Source organism: Misgurnus anguillicaudatus, chromosome 7, assembly GCF_027580225.2.
Source record: "Misgurnus anguillicaudatus chromosome 7, ASM2758022v2, whole genome shotgun sequence".
NCBI lineage: Eukaryota > Metazoa > Chordata > Actinopteri > Cypriniformes > Cobitidae > Misgurnus > Misgurnus anguillicaudatus.
Genome location: NC_073343.2, coordinates 13,721,207 through 13,741,095, shown reverse-complemented (window position 1 = coordinate 13,741,095; position 19,889 = coordinate 13,721,207). Strand labels below are relative to the sequence as shown.

Here is a 19,889-nt window from a genome sequence, read left to right as displayed (position 1 = left end):
TAATTTTTTTAATTTAAATATACATTTTACAATTTTTTACTAAATGTTAAAAAGGAACAATTACTTTACAGTTGCAACAATATACTTTTACTAGTAGAAAATGATATACCTATATATGTGTGGTAACTAACTTTGTTAACTTGTTTAAATTTCTAATACTTTACTGTTGAAATAATACAATATACTAGGAGAAAAATGATATACCTATATGTGTAGTAACCACCTTATTTGTTAACTTGTTTAACACAATAATTTTTGCTTTAAATTCTTTTTTCAAAACATACATTTTTTTTTCATTTCAAAAATTTCTAACACACGTTTTATTTTGGGATAATACCGGTAAAAAGTTGTTGGGATTATTGTTAACCTTCTGCATGTTTTTTCAAAACTATTTTAAAAACTCTATTGCTGTCCACGATTTGGTTTATTACAACGCAGGTATTTATAAGAGTAATAAGTCCTGTGATTTCAGAAAACCAGAGGGGCTTTTATTATGATTACATTTTTATTTCTAATTAATTGTGGGACCCTGGTTATTTATATTTTTATAATTTCAATTAATAAATAAATATTTTTATTGACTTGCAAACTGTTGTTTTGAAAACCCTAGTTGACAAAGACATGAGAGGGACACAGGATTTGGCACAACACCCCCAGTGAGCAAGCCTGTGGCGACAGTGGCAAGAAAAAAACCTTGAGAGGAGATAAAAAAACCTTGAGAGGAACCAGACTCAGCAGGGGGCTGCCCATCCTCTTCTGGCATGGCGTACACATTATTAATAACATTCCTATTTTAACTAATATTTATATTTTGCTATATATATATATATATATATATATATATATATATATATATATATATATATATATATATAAACCAATGATTATATTAAACTAATATTTTATATTTTAAAATCTATATCTATATATTGATACTAATTATTATATTAAACTAATATTTTATATTTTAATATCTATATATTGAAACCAATTATTATATTAAACTCATATTTTAGATTTTAATATCTATATATTTATATCTATATATTGAAACCAATTATTATATTAAACTAACATTTTAGATTTTAATATCTATATCTATATATTGAAACCAAGTATTATATATATCTATATATTGAAACCAATGATTATATTAAACTAATATTTTATATTTTAATATCTATATCTATATATTGAAACCAGTTATTATATTAAACTAATATTTTATATTTTAATATCTATATATAGAAACCAATTATTTAATATGATAAAACTAAATTTTAAATAAAATGAAATTAATTAATGCAATGAGCGGTGTAGTGAAGCAGCTCCCGACATCTCTCCGCTGGATCTGACATTGCATACAGGCTGGACACCCTGAGGTAGAGAAGGTAAAACAGAGGATCATATTAGTGTATTTATTTAAATTGTTTTGATTCTGCAAAACTGACAGAGCATTAAGTTAAGGTCAGATACATGTCTTGCAAGAAACATTATACACTTTAACACTGTCTTGGTTTTAACCTCAAAGCACATGCCTTTAAACAACACATTGTATGATAAAATGCACTAAAACACTAGACTTTACCAGTAGTATTGACACTTACCTCTACTGCTTCAATGTGGTTCTTCATTTGGTTCTTTAGTCTTCAGTATTGTCCTAAATGCCAAATGGGTTTGGTCACATTATCTAGCCATGAAACCAATAAATGAATAATGGGGTTACTAAATACACATATACTTACAAAAAACAAAAAAATAAATAAAAATAAATAAAAGTTACAACTTACTTAAAGAAATCCAGCTTTCCAATGTACCCAGCTTGTCATTATCGGTGTTGTAGCACACTTGATCTTCTCAGACATTCTGACCTGGCGCTTCCTGAAAAACATCAAAATCAGAATTAGCCTAAAATATTCCTCCAAAAGTAGTTACAATGTGCAGTAGTACAGTGACTGAAGCAAGTTCTTAAAACACTTAGCTTTAGATGGTATATTGCACACTCATATCCATTGTTGGATAGGACTGCTATCGTCTCAAAATTCTTCCTGCAACTTTGCAGAAGAGCACATATTAATAATAACAGAATAGCAGGGAACTGCAAATAAAAAATCCAGTACACATTGTCACAAATTGAACACAAGGCAAATACATCACAACAGTGTCTTACTACTTCTAACTTTACCTTACTGTAATTTATGACTTACTGCCACTGTTGCTCTCACTGTCTGTGTCCTCCCTGGAGTTGCCACACTAATCCTCACTGCATCCTGTATGCTGCTGCTGCTCCGCCGCCTTTACTTCCTAGTGTCCTCCCTCGTCCTTCCTGCTGCTGTACCTGCTTTGTAGCTCACTGCCATAACACTGTTAAATGACCATAGATGCCACAATCTCATTGCAACACAACCATACGCACCAACCCGTTGGCTAAGGCTGTCAGTGAGCCCCCACTGTCGTCGTTAATGCAGGTTCAGTGGCCCCCGGTTTCGTATGGCATGACAACACAACGCAAGACAACAAAACAACATGACCATACGCACCAACCCGTTGGCTAAGGCTGTCAGTGAGCCCCCACTGTCGTCGTTAATGCAGGTTCAGTGGCCTCCGGTTTTGTATGGCATGACAATACAACGCAAGAGAACAAAACAACACGACCATACGCACCAACCCGTTGGCTAAGGCTGTCAGTGAGCCCCCACTGTCGTCGTTAATGCAGGTTCAGTGGCCCCCGGTTTCGTATGGCATGACAACACAACGCAAGACAACAAAACAACACGACCATACGCACCAACCCGTTGGCTAAGGCTGTCAATGAGCCCCCACTGTCGTCGTTAATGCAGGTTCAGTGGCCCCCGGGTTCGTATGGCATAACAACACAACCATTAGTGCACAACCATTCAAGTCAACCAATTGGCTAAGGCTGTCAGAGCCCTATTGCCACTGTTAATGCCTACTGCCCATCGTTCCATTTGTCGAAACACCACAACCATAACCACCTACCCATTGGCTAAGGCCATCAAAGTCCCACTGGTATAACCATACACGCCAAACCGTTGGCTGAGGCCATCCAAGACCCGAAGCATGCTTCTTACCTTCCGCAGCCATGATAGCACCAAAAATCCAACCAGCGCTGCGTCTCCAGCTCCTCCGATTACACCTCCAGCACGACACAGCCTAAAGAAAGTTGATGCATGCTAACCGACATTTGCTGGTACCTTCTCCATTCATAATAGCACCAGAAACCCAACCAGCGCTGCGTCTCCAGCTCCTCCGATTGCACGTCCAGCACCACATAGCTTGAAGAAAGTTAATGCGTAGTCGGTGCCCACGATTCCGTATGGCAAAAAACACAACAATATCCGCCAACCACAGAATGTCATTTTTGCAAAATACAGTACACAGGATTATGGTAACTGTAATAACTCTGTAACACACCTGACTGGAGACACAAGTCTGGATGTGAGATGTAAATGTGATCCAGTAGTGTGTGTTTTTCAGTTGTAGCTGATGTGATTAGCTGTGTATATTCCTTTGATTGAAACATCTCCAGTATAGCCTTTCTTCCAGCACATAAAAGGTCCTCATTAAAGTCTCCACAGATGATTACAGGATGTTTATCCATCATGTCCAGATAATCAAGTAGGCCCCTTAAATTTGGCAAGAATGTTTCAAGACTGTAGTGTGGTGGCCTGTACACTGCAGCAATTGTTGCACACATTGGGGTGTCAATGTTGATGACAACAAACTCCAGGTCTGTGACACTTTGGATGTACTGTCTGGACTGAGCTTGAAAATCTTCTTTGCAAAATATTGCAACTCCACCACCGTCTTTCTTTGCCATTTCTGCATTGGTTGAGTAGGAGGCATGCCTATTCCGTGCAAACATCTTGTATCCTTCCAACTGGAGATGTTGTGGAATACATGAGCCAGACAAGTGACTTTCCGTTATGCAAAGAATATCCGATAAAAGTAGCTCATGATGGCATCTGATATCCTCGATGTGAGATGACAGTCCTTCCGTGTTATGGTGAACTATTTTAAGTGTTTGGTCCTGGTTGATTTCCCTTATGTGTTGCAAAAGTGGCATGATTCCTTCAATTGTCGCTCTTCTCATATTTTCCAACGATGCTGTGATTTCAGGATCAACATAAATCTTCTTTTCAACGAAGTCTGTAATGTGTAATCCAGAAAGCGACGTCGTTCGGCTGAGGGCAACGTAAGCCATTCCAGGTTCGAAAATCTTCTTCAGTGACACTACGGCAGACTGCATTGTCATACCTTGAACTTTGTGAGCTGTGCAGGCATAAGCGAGCTTGATGGGAAATTGACGACGAACTGTTCCTTTCCTCAGACTTTCTTCAGATCTCTCAATATATACAGCGTTGTCGTCTTCACCTTCCACTCTTCTGCGGTGTTTCAGACCTGCATTTGGATTGTCGAGCTGAAGTCCTAGCATGTGTGCAGTGGAGATTCCATCTCTTGTTTTAGTGACAATGTTAACAATCTGACCAAAACATCCATTTACAATTCCATCTTCAACATCCAGATTCCTTGTCACCATTATACGAGCTCCCACTGCAACTTGTATAGAATCCAGCAAGTCATCCTTCTTTCCAGTGACAGGTTTCTTTTGTCTTTTCATCACTCCTGTTCTTGGGTCTTTCCTGTAGTCTTCGGCATCAATGGTTATGATGTCAGTGTGAATAGCATGTATTGTTTTGGTATTGTGCATGTGAACTTCCTTGTTGGTTGCAAATATGTGCAGAGCATCATGAGGGCAGTCTTCTGGGTTCTTTACAGCTTGGTGTAACAGAACTCGGTCTTCTTCTCTAAGAACATCAGTCTTCTGCCTCACTCGCAGTCGATTTAAAAGCTCAGCAAAGGCAAGGTCCTCCTTTTGACGCATGATCTCTGTAAGGGTAATTATTTGAAAACTGTCCTTCCAGAAGTCCAGAACATCATCTTCATACACACAGAGCGGTTTGGCTTTACCGAGAGGTGGTAGTTGGAAAAAGTCTCCTACAGCGAGAACAGAGATTCCTCCAAATGCTTTCTTGCTGCCTCTGATCTGTTGAAGTCTCCAGTTTACATAGGCGAAAAGATCCTTCGAAATCATGGACACTTCATCAATTATGAGAATTTCCACACTGCATAATTCTGCTCGTAGTTCATCTAGAGCATTCCCAAGTCCTTGATAAGGTGGCTTTAAGTTCCTTGGCAGTTTTAAAATGGAATGCAGTGTTTTACCAGATATATTGAATGCTGCTGTTCCTGTAAATGCACTCAAAATCACTGTAGGCATAGAGAGATCCCCTTCCTCCTGAAGTCGAGGCAGTTGTCTTAGGATCAGAGGTGGGTAGAGTACCCAAAATCTGTACTCAAGTAAAAGTACAAGTACTTATACAAAAATGTACTCAAGTAAAAGTAAAAGTAACAATCTAATTATTTACTTGAGTAAAAGTAAAAAAGTATTAGATGAAAAAACTACTCAAGTAGTTAGTTACTCGTTACTTCCGATCTGATTGAAAAGAAGCGTAAAATCCCTGAATTTCAGACTACTTGGAGGGCTTTCACAAACCTCTCCTTAAAAGTCTCATTGTTCTGCTTATATACTACTTATAAACCTAGGTTAAAGTAAAGCAGTCTATCTCAGTCCTCCAACATCACATAACGTGTCATTAAAAAAAATCTTAAACACACACTGACTGTTTTCTGACAGTTAACTGTGTCTTTATTTTCAAGTTCACAACAAAATTTGGCTGCATCTGCCTTTAAACAAGCTTACAGTAAGAAAAAAAAAATGTGTGTGTCTGTTTGTTATCATGTTTTTATATGAATAGGTTATTTTCATTGCCATTAATGTGCAATTAATGAACATAAGGAGCTTGATAAAATGCTTATTTTAGAATTTCCAATGGAACTTATCTGTTTTTGCAAATCAACTCTACATTTATTATAATATTTCTTTAAAAACATACTTTATTCTTTTATTTTTATAAGTATATATATTCTTTAGGTAGGAATTAAATAAAATACAATCCAGTTTTTATTCGTATGTATTTTCTACATTTAAGTAAGGTGTCCGGTTATGTGTAAGGGAGAACAGGCGAAAAGTACCATTTTTCAGAATTTTTTTTTTTAAGTTTTTTAATTTTTTAAAGATAATGTTTCAGACAGAGATATATTTTTGCTGTGGTCAGTAACTCACAAGTGTGGTCTATCAATACCAGGTGGAATTTTGAACAAATGTAAAATGACTAGTATAATTTCACTTTGAACATAAGTGGTGAATTGTTACTTTTTTTAACACAACAAAACAATGTAGATTTTCGTGTTACACTTGTTTTTATTAACTATACATGACTATGACCTCTTTAATATGTAACTGCAAACATATTTTGTAATTCATCTTTGTAAAAAATAATGAAATTATATTTTCATTTAAAATTTCAGTTTTATCAAATGTTTCAAAAGCAACCAACAGTACAAACTTAAATTCAACAGTTTGAACAATATGAAAATTAAATTAAATAAAATTAGAATAATATAAATGGTACAAAAGTAAGTGTTACTTTCGTCCCGACAGGATCTCCTCACATTTAAACCCGATTTACTTTTATTTTGAAAAACTCTTGAGAAGTCAAACTTCAGGATGTGTAAGAGCACTAAATAACCTAAAGATTGATGAAACGAGAAACACAACGCGTTATAAGAAAACAATGACCGCTTTTGGAATTTACTTATGGTTGAAAACACCTTTCTGGATCTACACCCGGAAAATGGTGAGTAAATAACGCGATATTTGTCAGCTCTGTCAAGGGTTGCAAAGATGCTGTCATAGTTTGGGATGCAATGGTATCAGTCCTCTTAGAAAATCGCTTTGTTACTTTCGTCCAGCGTTACTTTTGCTCCGGTTCTCCAGTATTATTAATGCAAGACTTAACATGCTGTTCAATTTGTTTAGTTTTATGAGGAAATGATATGGAAATGTGCAAATGTGAAAGTGTGTTGTTTGTAAGGTTAGAGTTATTTTCATTGCTTGCACAAGAGCGCATATGACAAAAACAGTGCGGGAAATAATATTATAATAAGGCACTGCAGAAAGTGACACCTACCGCCGTGTTGTTTCATGTTGGAGCTTGAATTCCTGTATGCTGAGATGTCAGTTCGTTTTGGTGCACAAAGCATACATTGCATTATGAAACTATTCTTTTTGACCTTTTGTAGTGTAAACATAGACCAAACTTGAGGCCACGCGTGATCTGCCTCCGATAGCTTGCATAAGTCATCCTCCGCTTCAGTCATCTCCTTTCATCTACGCGCGCTAAAGGGTGAAACGTAGCCACCCCTCGCAACGCACGCTGCCTCTCTAACATCTCGCGAGACTTTCGAACAAGCCATATAAACTTAATAAAAATAAAATATATTCATTAATTATTACCATTTGAAAGTAGCGTAGTAACGCCACCGAATGTAGCGAAGTAAAAGTACAGTTTTTTCATTAGAAATGTACTTGAGTAAGAGTAAAAAGTACCCATCCTTAAATTTACTCTAAAAGTACTAGTTACCCAAAAAAATTACTCAAGTAAATGTAACGAAGTAAATGTAATTCGTTACTACCCACCTCTGCTTAGGATCTTGGTTGCTTCCGTATATATGCACTTAATGACATGTGATTTTCCACAACCAGCACCACCTGACACAAAGTAAAAAAACTGTTCCGGATTATGACCCCAGACACGCTTCTGACACCACTGACGGACAATGTAGAAAATGGCAGCCTGTATCTCATTTAGACTTTGATACATCTTCCTGACAAATTCAACACTCATCTGTGGTGCCTTTATCTGAGGAATGACTCCATCTCCATCTTCAAGAAGAATCTGGTATTCTGGCACATCATCTTGCATATCCTCTTCATCAGGATTGACATCTTCTCGCTCTGCAATGCACTCCAAATTATCCACTTCAGCTTCAGGGGCAAAAGCTGTCCAAGCATTTTCAGATGGGCCTTGTTGCTGCAACTGTTCAATTGCTTTGTCCACTTCTTCACTGTGTTTTTCGAATTTCTCCTGGTGTGTTTTCACTATTGCGCATACAGGCATTCTGAGACCAGGGTGGGAAGGAAGTTCTACAAATGCACTCTTGTAAAACTGCTCATAAGTTGGAAATGTTGGAGGTTTCAGCTGTGCATTGAAACGATGTGGCACATAAAGCTTCACTAATCTTCCATAAAACTTTTCTGGTTGTTTTTCCTCTGAAAACCGTGCGTATCGAATAATGGCAGCCTTACCGACAGTTCTTTGCTGAATAAATCCCATATCGTTGAGCAGTCGTTGCACATTCTTTCCTTTAGTTTGCCGACCGTACACAATGCGGTAATTTGAAGCAAAGTCTGCCAGACACATCTTTTCAAACTCCGGTGTTTGAGGCCTTGCTCTGTATTTATCTATTATTCCTGACATCCAGACATCCTCTGAATCTGGATTTTTGTTCATTAGGACACTAAGGGGCAGACTCATCTTCAGAGCATCATCGTCCGTTGGTACGAACACAACAGTTCGCGAACACTTCTTCATTGGTAGGCTGCACGTTCGTGCAACAGACTCCTGTGAGCTCACCTGTCTGTGTTTCGAATAGGCTTGCATAATGTGCTTCATTTCATCCTCTTCGTTCACATCTGTTTCACGCACTGCTTTGATTACGTTCTTCAGCATCTCGTTCATTTCATGCTCTGGTTTGGAAATATAGGACAGCATATACATGATGCAGCTGTAAGGGTCAAGTATATACTGAATGTCCATGTTAGCATTCCATGCCCTCAACAAATCCGGATTGTATCCATTAACCCAAACCTCCTTTGGATCACGTTTGATCAAAATGACACTAGATGTGGACAACTCCCTGGTGTACTTCATGTAATCCTCCATGGACAAATTACATTTTGTCAGTAGCTCAGACAAGTTTTCAAAGGTGACTTGGGGATCATTCAGCAAATCCCACAATGGTTTAAGTTTCATCCTAGCATCACTCATTGCTTTTTGAACAGCATCTGATCGTGACTTTCTTCTGTCTTGGTGGTTATCCTCTTCGTTTTCCTCTTCTTCAGGTCTTTGTGGTCGCGGGCGAGTTATTGTGGTGTCAGACATTGGTAGTTTAGGGAACCCAAACCTACACAACACATTTCCTTTCTTGCATGACTTGGAGTGTTTCCTGCTGTGAAGTTGAACCTCTGTGACAATCTGATGAAGTTCAGGATCAGCCATGGAATCAGGGAGCCTGCATGTTATGTAGCGGTCAATAAAGCCACAAACAACTTCATCAGAATCGCTTTCAAACTCAGGTGCATCTTCTACCCATGCAAGCAGATGTATATGTGGGCTACCTCTTGCTTGAAACTCAACTCTGTAAAAGAAATCCTTGACCTTTCCAATGGGTTGGGCAGGTGACAAAAGCAGGTGAGTCATTAGTGCATCCACTCGTTTCTCAAACATCCGCATGACAGTAACAGGGTTACTTCGAAGGATTTCACATTTTGTCATCCAGTCAAGCTCTGAAAAATCAACCTTTTCACCTTGCTGCGCCTTAATTGCTGTTATTACTTCAGGCCATCGCATTTCGGCTGCACTGAATGTGCAAAAAAAAGTGGGGGTTCCCAACTGCCGGATCATGGCTTGTAGGTCTCTTAGAGTTTTCTCCCAATAAGATGGCGAGCCTCTAAGGGGTTGCATGAATCGCGTGGCATCTTTGTTGCGCACCAGTCTTTCAACTTCACGGTTATCTTGAAGCAACCTGTTGGAAATTCTCCGGCCATCTTTTGTGATGGGTTTGCCTTTCCGCAACTGGACAGTCATGCTGTTTCTGGCCATATGTGTTTCTGTTGCAAACTGTGCAAAGAAAAGGTAGGTTTGGTCTCTAGCAAAGCGTGTATCCGCAGAGAGCAATCTAGCATTGAAATACATACTTGGAGATAATGCTAATTCTCTTGCCTCATCAATGGTGTTTTCTCCAGTAGGGAACTGAACGGGAAACGCCATGGATTCCAGCTTTGGGATTTTGAAAAATCCAACAGGTTTTTTTCCTTGAGCAGGTGCAATACTGAATATTCCCTCGCCATATGATAAGATCTCCTGGCCGATGTCTGGTGGCTGCATACATGTGTCCAAGGTGAGGCCAGGTCTAAGTTCATCCTGTTCCTCTTCACTCACATGTTGCTCATTCTCCTCAGCAACACTGACGTCTTGTTGCTGTTCTGTCTCAATTTCCTCCTCATCAAGGTGACTTTCAAGTATTGAATTTTCACTTATGGAGATATCCTTGTATTCGGAGTGAATCGCTTTTAGCTTTAATAAAGCTGCAACGACGTTGCGCATATTCACAGTGTGAAAATGCTGGTATCCTTTAAATTGGACATGTCTTTTAAGCTTCACCTGTAGGAGTTGCGACTCACTACTATGTCTTGGTAGACAATTTACTGTCTTTTCCACCTCAGACGGCACACACACAACGGCACCATGTACTGCTCTTTGCTGTCCTTTAGGCAGTGCGACAATTTTTGCAAACGGTACAATTTTGGCAATGAGTTGACGTTCAAGCACATTTAATTCCATTAATTCTGCAGGGATGTGTGCCAATTCAAGTTTGTTTGCCACAGCAATTGAAGACATGCTTCCTCTCTTCAGATGGCTATCACAAGTATAGCAAATCCATTCCTTTCTTCTTTGTTCTGGAACCACACAAGAATCTCTGCAGCTACTGTCACAAATGTGAACATATTGCCCAGTTAAGCAAGATGCCACAATATGTGGATTTTTAATGTAACTCCTTCTGTTACAGACTCTGACTTGATTTGGAAACATAGCTCTGTGACAGACTGTGCAGACATGTGTGGGGCCTTGCTGAATGTTACATCTAAATGCATCTATGGCACTTTGCATTACTTTGCTGACCACAGGCTGAGGTGTTTCCGGTCTGAAACTGATGTGAAGTTTATATTTCCTTTTGATTCGAAGTGCACATTGCAATTTATGATAAACATGGTATGCAACATCACTGACACATTTCTGTCTTTTGTACAAGGTACATCGTAATATGTGACACGCTCTAAACTGTGGGTCATCTGCATATCTCTTGAGCATATACTCTTTCATCTTCCTCTGAAAAACAGTATCCATGGTGTACCTCCTCACAATGTTCTCTTTCATCTTCCTCTGAAAGACAGTATCCGTGTTGTACCTCCTCACCATATACTCTTTCATCTTCTCTTTCATCTTCCTCTGAAAGACAGTATCCGTGTTGTACCTCCTCACCATATACTCTTTCATCTTCTCTTTCATCTTCCTCTGAAAGACAGTATCCGTGTTGTACCTCCTCACTATGTACTCTTTCTTTTTTGTCTGAACAACAGCACATGTGTTATACCTTCTTGTCATATATTGTCGAAATTTCTTTCTGAATTGAGGATCTTGATTATATCGCTCCTTCATAGCCTCCTTTCTTTTTAGTCGATATTTTAAACAGGTAACATATCGCTCTTTTTCATATTCCCTTTTCTTCAATTTTCTGACTTTCTGAGATGCAATTTTGTCCCTGCATTGTAATTGTTGTTTTTGGTTTGCAGTTATTCTCCTCTTTACTTTTCTTCTCGACTGCTTATTTGTTTTCATCACCTGCTGGTTTTCATCTGCTTTGAAAACAATCATTTCTGGGGTTTGGGGTTCAACAATGTTTCCTGATTTTGAAGGGGTCAAATTCATTTGTGAGACTTGTATAGAAGCTAATGGTGCTGACTGTTTGTCAGATTGCTGCTCTATTTCAAATGTCACTGGCAAAAATTCATAGCTGGCCCTATCAGAGTGATCCTGAAAGATCCTGAGAATTCTGTCTATCATGTCACTTAGGTGGGTAAAAGTTAACATGACAGCAGTTCCAGCTCCAGTAGGATGTCGCAAACCTTCAGCAGTCCTTGAGTGTGAATCAAAGAATCCATATCTTCCAGATCTGTCTCTGAACAGGGCAATGCATTCCACAGAAACGATGAGCAACGCAAGGTTAACAGTAGTTGAAAGACACTGCAGTCTTTCAGTAAGAGGAATAAACCATGCTTCTGTGCCAGGGTTCCCTCTGGCTCTGAGGAATCCCATCTTAAGTTCAGACTTCTGCACACGGTATGTTTGGGTAAATGTTGAAACGTTAAGTGGTACATCCTCCACAGCCAAATTGTCCTGAAGAAATCTTTGCTCATGCATAAGCTGCATTTTAACACCAACATACAAAGCATCCCCCTCTTCTAAAACTCTATCAAGATCAGACATTCCAAACTGAACCCCTTCACTGTGGTTGGCCAAGAATATTAGTCCTACACATGTGCACTGATGATTCCTTGAGAAAACATCATACCTTATATCACCCTGGCAATGGGAAGCCTGCACAGACCAAACTCTGGGTGCACTATTACAGTCTTCTACATGTATTCTGTCAGATACCCGAGCTACAGCAGTAGGGATGCATGCCAGTTCAACCTGTAAATAATCATTAATGGAATTCTTAAAAAAGCCTTCATATAGTCAAATCATTTTTAACTGTGAATCACGCATAAATCTTATAATAGTTCAATGATTTCAGTTCCAACAAATATAAATTATAGAAAACAAATCACTTTATGATAATGCACACTCTTTTCTATAGAAAGATATTTTTCCTACCCATATTGTATGTGACATACAACTTGCTTAATAATGTAGAACAACCTTTTTAATTAGGTTTCCCTTTAATTATGATCTCCCTACAAAACTAAACAATAGACCTGTCTGAGATTGATAAAAGTTGGCTAAAAAGATATGGGAAATAAAACAAAAACCAAGTTCTTTAAAACCTGAATGTTCTTTTACTAAAATCTAACTGATATGTGACATGCATAATTATTTAGAACACAGATGTATATTAGTTTTTATTTTACATCAAAGCATAGGCCAATAAGTGTGGGGTCTCATTTAAAGCCTCTGGTGCTAATTCCTAGGGATGTGCAATTTATCATTTTTCGATTTAAATTTCTGCACATTTGAATTGCAAAAACAAGATAATCGAGGTAATTCAATTAGTGTGTCGCATTCAGATCACAAGGTAGCAATCCTGTTTATGTTTGTAAAGTTATATGCATTTTAAGCTAGATGCATCAAAACATGCCTCGTGTTTAAAAATTAGAGATAAAAGACTTCGGCTGCGTCCGAAAACTCAAGGCAGTGACTCGTTGCCTCACTGCTTCATGAGGAAATGACTTCGGAGGCATGAAGGCAGCTCAGAGAAAGACTTTCGGACACACTTCAAAGGCAGCGCGTTTGAAATATAAACAGAGAGCGCCTTTGTGATAACTAATCACATATTTGAAAACTGCAATACTAATTTCTCACTAGAAACGCAATTAAAAGGTGTAAAAAGTGAACATCTACCTTTATTTACACTAAATTTTTGCTCCAGTCGCTTCCTTGGCCACCATTTTATTTTTTCTAACTTGACCAGGCTCGACCAATCCCATGCTTATTGTACGCCCACACATGGGTATCTCAGGAGACAGGAAGTAAACCTAACATTGAATTTGGGCATGCCTTGATGCCTTCCTGCCTTGGAAAGCTGCCTCAGGAGGCAGCAATTTAGAGTTTTCGGACGCAGCATTCATCCTTGCACAACACGTCATGAATGTGTTAGCATTTAGCCTAGCCCCATTAATTTCTTAGGATCCAAACAGGGATGAATTTAGAAGCCACCAAACACTTCCATGTTTTCCCTATTTAAAGGCTGTTAAATGAGTAGTTACACGATTAAGTATGGTGGCACAAAATAAAACGTGGTGATTTTTAAGCGGATAAAAATGTGAACTACAGTCGTGGCCAAAAATATTAGCACCCTTGGTAAATATGATCAAATAAGGCTGTAAAAAATTAATCTGCATTGTTAATCCTTTTGATTTTTTATTTAAAAAATTCACAAAAATGTATCCTTTCATTGGATAATAGGAATTTAAAATGGAGGGGAAATATCATTATGAAATAAATGTTTTTCTCAAATACTCGTTGGACACAATTATTAGCACCCCTAGAAATTTTTATTGGTAAAATATCTCTGAAGTATATTCCCATTCATTTTCACAATTTTCAGAACTCCAGCATGATTGTAAACACAAAATCATTCAGCTCTGGCTTCTGTTTCACAAAAATATGAAGAGGAGGGGAAACAAAGCCTAAATTCCCTTAATCATTCATCACAATGAGAAAAACCAAAGAATATATTTCTGATGTTCAGCAAAAGATAATTGATCTTCACAAATTGGTGAAGTGGCTTTAAGAAAAGAGCTAGAGCAGTGAAAATGACCATTTCCATCATCAGGGCAATAATTAAGAATTTCCAACCATCAGAATATATTACAAAACTGCCTGAAAGAGGACCTATGCCTATATGGTCCTAATGTGCGGTGAGAAGGAGAGTTTGAGTAGCTAAAGACTCTCCTAAGGTCACAGCTGGAGAATTGCAGAAAATTGCTGAGCCTCTGGTTCAGAAAACCTTTTAAAAAATTGTCAAACAGAACCTATATCAACACATGTTGTTTGGGAGGGTTACAAGAAAAATTCTCCTAGATCATTCAAAAACAAACTAAAGCATATTCAGTTATCAGTCATGACTGGAACTTTAAATGGGAATGTCTTCTATGGTCAGATGAAACTAAAAAAATGAGCTTTTAGCAGCAAACACTCAAGATGGGTTTGGTAAACACGGAGAAAAAAAGTACCCCATGTGTACAATGAAATATACTGCTGTGTTTTTGATGTTGTGGGCCTATATTTCTGATGGAGGTTCTGGACATCTTGGTAAAATACATGGCATCATGGATTCTATCAAATACCAACAGATAAAAAATCAGTAAGTGACTGACTCTGTTAGAATTCTTATAATGGGCCATGTTTGGATCCTCTAACTATACAATAACCAAAACACAAACCTCAAAAACAACACAAAAATGGGTCACTGAGCTCAAAACCAAGCTTCTGCTAAAGCCATTCCACTCTTCTGACCTGAACCCCACAGAAAATGAGAGGAGTGAAGTGAAGAGGAGAAGCACCAACATGTAGCTGGGAATCTAAAAGGTCTGGAGTGATTCTGAATGTAGGAATGGTCTCTGATCTCTTGTTAGGTGATTTCTTACCTCATCAGGCATTATAGGAGAAAATTTAGACCTTTTAAACTGGCAAATTGAGGTTTTAAAAAGTATTGAATAAAAGGGTGCTAATAATTTTGGACAACGTGTATTAGAGAAAAACATTTATTTCATAATCATATTTCCCCCCCCATTTTAAATTCTTATTATCCAATAAAAGAATACATTTTTGTGATTTTTTTAATGAAAAATCAAAAGGATTAACAATGCAGATAAATTTTCACAGCCTTATTTGATCATGTTTACCAAGGGTGCTAATATTTTTGGCCACGACTTTATATTGTATGGCGGAAGGGCACTTAGTTTGCTGCACTTTGCAAACATCACCACTCCTGTTAACCCCCCGCCCCCCCTTCACTCAAACTCAGTGAGAGGGGGAGTGATGATGTTACTGCGTGCAGAGGCCGAAGTGCTCTTTCCCCATACAATATAGTTCTCATTTAATGCAGGTGTGCATTATTTTCAAATAATTCAAAGGACCGGAGTCAATTATTCCTCTTATACCACGGTTACCACAAACATTGCTCTGGTGCCTATTTTTAAGACATTTGACAATTTTGGTGTGCGGTTATCAGAAATTAATGCATACCCACGGAACATTTCTCAGTCAATCAGAATACAGCATTCAACAGACTTGTGGTATAAATACAAATAAAAAATGAAAATCAATTTATTTATATCATTTTTATTTTTGTAAATATTATATAGTTTTATATGAGGAGGCGGCTTCATAGACTTGCTAAATTAATTTGTTTAAAAGTTTGTATACAGACATTGGTTTGGGCATTCTTTGCAGTTTATCCCAAGGCTGTTTTTTTGCATTCATACCGTTATCGGATTTATACCGTATTGACCGAAATTTAGAAGTACACCGTTGATAAAAAAATTGGCCATATCGTCCAGCCCCTAGTATAGTCACATCGTGTACAAACAACAAGGTCATAAGAGACACAGCCATCTTTTAATAGTATACATACTGGGAACTATATTCTCCGAAGGCGAAGCACTGCTACATGGGCGGAGTGACTCTGAGCAAACACTCTGCTCATCACCACTGGGTTTCTCGGGTGCTGCGAGCAAATGTAGCAATGCTTCGTCTTCTGAGAATATAGTTTCCTGTATGTATACAGTTAAAAGATGGCTGTGTCTCTTATGACCTTGTTATTTGTACATGGTGTGAATCACAACATATTAATAGGAACATATTAATAGGAAAATCACAACATATTAATAGGAAAAAAAATTTTCGCATTGTTTTGTCACTTATTGGGAGCAGTATGTTAATTCTTTTAATCAGTGTCATGTGATAGAGTCACTGTCGAGGTGCCGCACACAGAGAGTAAAATGTAAATGGTAATCATGAAAAATCTATTTGTGGCGGCCAGTGTTAATTCTGTGGCGGCATGCCAAAAATAAAAAAATGTATTGGAAACAGTGGTATGGTATCATTTTTGTCCAGCCAAAGCAACATGTTATTATCCCAAACAAAGAGATTTATAGTACCTTGTTAGTCCTGGAAAGTCTGGTCTGTTCATTTTCCAGGTCCACCTTTCTCCAACGCGTCTTTTGAGCCTGAGATCGCTTTCCCTTCCGTGGCATCCTTTAAAATATCAAAAGATACGAAAAATAATCCTTTCAAATATATCACCAATTTGGCTTAACTAAGTAACTTCTAAAAGTAAAACTTTACTCTTAAGTCTTAAACGTAAGCCATGGGTCTCCTTCTAATTATCTAAATCAGTGTTTCCCAATCCTGGTCCTCAAGTACCCCTTCCCAGAAAGTTTTAAATGTCTCCTTATTTAAAACACCTGATTCAACTCATCAGCCTCCTTCCAGAATGGTTCACATGTCTCCCCAACGAGCTGATGAGTTAAATCAGGTGTGTTAGATAAGCAGACATCTAAAACTTTCTGGTAGGGGGTACTCGAGGACCAGGATGGGGAAAAACTGGTCTAAATGAACTCAGCTAAAAGCATGGAGAAATCTAATTACTCAGTCAAAAAAATTTCAACAGGACAATCCAATATGCACATACTTTTACCGATGTATGTTCCCTGTTGAGCCTGCAAAGATAAAACCTGTAGAGTAGAGTAGCCTAAAGAAGAGAAAACAGTTTAATAACAATGCAATAGAATATTTATAAATTTAATGGTAAAATGCAACTGTAAAATACAATAAACAATTTGTTTTTTTTAAGAACAATAAAAAGTAAAGTTAAAATGTAATGCTTTCTATAGGAAGTTAAACAAAGAGCACAAAAAAGTATAAAATATCTATAAACTAATCTATATCTAATCTATAATCTAATTTTTAAACTAATCTATATCTAATCTATAAACTAAAAATTGCCTTATTAAATAGAAGACAGAACACAAAAAAATGCAATAAAAGTAACAGCCTTAATATAAGTATTTATATGAACTGCTCTCTGTAGAAAAAGCCAAAGCACAAGGAACCTGAAAAAGAAACAGACATAATAAGACACAGGAACTACAATCATGGTGGTCATCTCATGAAAATTCTATAATACTGCTTAAAAATCCACCAACACTGACCAAGGTAAAAGGTGCAGCAATTGTATTCCAATCAGTGAAGCTGAAAAACAAACAATGATAACATCATGAAAACTCAAGTCAACTATGCATAACATGCATGTTGTCAAACATCAATTATATAATTCATGTCTATGTAAAAAATTTAATTGCTTGGAATGTATCTTGAAAATGTCTCTTTCTTAGAATAACCAGTCATAAATACAAGGCAAGTTATGCCAAATATACAGTCTTGGACTGGGTGGACTGCCTATTGATCCAGGTCTACAGCAAGAAAGCTGGAAGAAGATTCAGCATCCCCTTATATAGTACAAGTGGTTCGAAGAATGGTTCAGGAATGTGGTATTTATTATTTGTAGTATAAACAGCAGTTTTCATTTGAATGGTTTCTATAATCCTGATCACTGTCATTATTATATCGATGTTGTTTTAAACAAGCAAAGTACAAAACTGCTTGTATTTCTGGCCATGTCACAAATTAATTTATTACCTCAAAATGCAGGAATGACAGCTCGTGAATCAGTATTCTAAAACAGAAAAATCAGTGTCACACATAAAACTCAACTACAGTCATACAGAGTAGAAAACAATACAGAAAGCAAGCAAAGGGCTGGTTCTAAACATTTGGAGGCCCTAAGCAAAATTTAGACCTCACCCCTCCCTAATTTTCAGAAAAAGTGTTTTTCTTACACTGTAAGCCAGTGGTTCTCAAACTGGGGTTCGGGGGCCCCCAGGGGGGCCACGAGATGGTGCCAGGGGGTCCCCAGTTTTATGACATTTTTATAAAATACATTAATTTATCATGAATTCTGTGAAATTAAACCTAAAAAAAAATAAGGCAGCACTACTTTGTATAATTTAATATTTTGTTTAATTAAAATGTGAAGTTTTAGAACTGTTTTTTGTCATAAATTTTCTTTGGGGGGGCCGCGAAGGAATGCACCGTATACAAAGGGGGCCGCACGCCGGAAAAGTTTGAGAACCACTGCTGTAAGCAATCATTTAAACATTAAAATGGCTAACAAGATTTACTATTAGGGATGCTCCGATCGATCGGCCGCAGATCGGTATCGGCCGATAACGGCATTAAATAACTCGATCGGTCCTCGGTAAATTTGCCGATTTCCTGAACTGATCTTTGTGTTTACTTTTGTCTTTCATGATATGGCTCCTCAATGCGGCTGCACGTAGAGACCATTTTTATGCAGTGAGAGCATTTTAATAACCCGTGGCTGATGAGCGACGTGTAGATTTGCATTTCTCTCTTTGCCTTTACAGAGATATGTGTATTTTCTCTGAGGACACGGTCCGGTCCTAACATCGCGAGGCGTCTTCACATCCCCATCAAACAGCGTATACAACACATATCTATCGCGGACAATTGCATCCTCATGTCAAAAGTTTATTATTTGCATGCGTTTTAAAGTTTTGAGCGTTTAAACTTTAATTTTCCTCACAGCTGCTCTCGTCTGCATACACCCGCCGCGCGCACACACAGCAGCCTGTCATCAGTGCACGTGAACAGAGCGATCTCTGTCAAGTCTTAAAGCTACAGTAACCTAATTCATCTCTTAATAAAATCACTCTCTGCTCTTCACTAAAGAACTTTTATACTTCATACAAATGCGTGAATATTTAATTTATACAGTAAAGACTGTTAACTGTTTTATTTTCATTAGTTTTTACAGACATAAGCCTTTTTAATGGCATATTAAATTTCTCTTTGCAGAAGAAATATTTGTTGTGCTAATTTATTTGATTCTCTATTAAAACAATAATATATCTAATTACTGCAAGTAATATAACAAAGGCAACATCCGTGGTTTTACTTTATCTAGAATTTTTTTTTAAAGTTTCAGTCATCAAAGAGCTTGCATATTAGCTTGAAAAATCGGTATCGGCATTGGTATCGGCCGATCACGAAGACAACAAATCGGTGATCGGTATCGGCCTGCAAAAATCCTGATCGGAGCATCCCTATTTACTATCATTCTTATTAGTAATATTCCAGTAATTTATTTAACAAACACACACACTTTTTTACACTGCAAACAAAATACTACAGATAAACATGATGGGCCAGTTTCCCAGGCAGGGTTTAGACATTACTTCCGTGCATCTTGTGACA

At 37.6% G+C, this 19,889-nt stretch overlaps 1 protein-coding gene across 5 annotated transcripts; it reads right to left on the bottom strand.

Moving 5' to 3' along the window:
• Positions 1-204: 204 nt before the first annotated feature.
• On the bottom strand, positions 205-18,334 carry LOC129417669 (uncharacterized). 5 transcript variants are annotated; one of them, XR_012370492.1, is made up of 8 exons: positions 18,252-18,334; positions 17,765-17,804; positions 17,245-17,665; positions 16,712-16,808; positions 12,400-12,521; positions 1,791-2,054; positions 1,608-1,690; positions 1,057-1,377 (listed from the first exon to the last, which is right to left on the bottom strand). XR_012370492.1 is itself a non-coding variant. In XM_055172490.2 (5 exons), the coding sequence occupies exon 1, from the start codon at positions 12,312-12,314 to the stop codon at positions 7,617-7,619; it is 4,698 nt and encodes a 1,565-aa protein (XP_055028465.2). In that variant the 5' UTR covers positions 12,315-12,386; the 3' UTR covers positions 205-1,377; positions 1,608-1,690; positions 1,791-1,881; positions 2,004-2,054; positions 2,208-7,616. The 5 variants fall into 5 exon arrangements, 3 of the variants coding, with proteins under 3 accessions (XP_055028465.2, XP_055028464.2, XP_055028466.2); XR_012370493.1 differs by lacking the exon at positions 12,400-12,521 and having other exon boundaries at positions 1,063-1,377; positions 18,252-18,332; XM_055172490.2 differs by lacking the exons at positions 12,400-12,521; positions 16,712-16,808; positions 17,245-17,665; positions 17,765-17,804; positions 18,252-18,334 and adding an exon at positions 2,208-12,386 and having other exon boundaries at positions 205-1,377; positions 1,791-1,881; positions 2,004-2,054.
• Between the last annotated feature and the right edge of the window lie 1,555 nt (positions 18,335-19,889).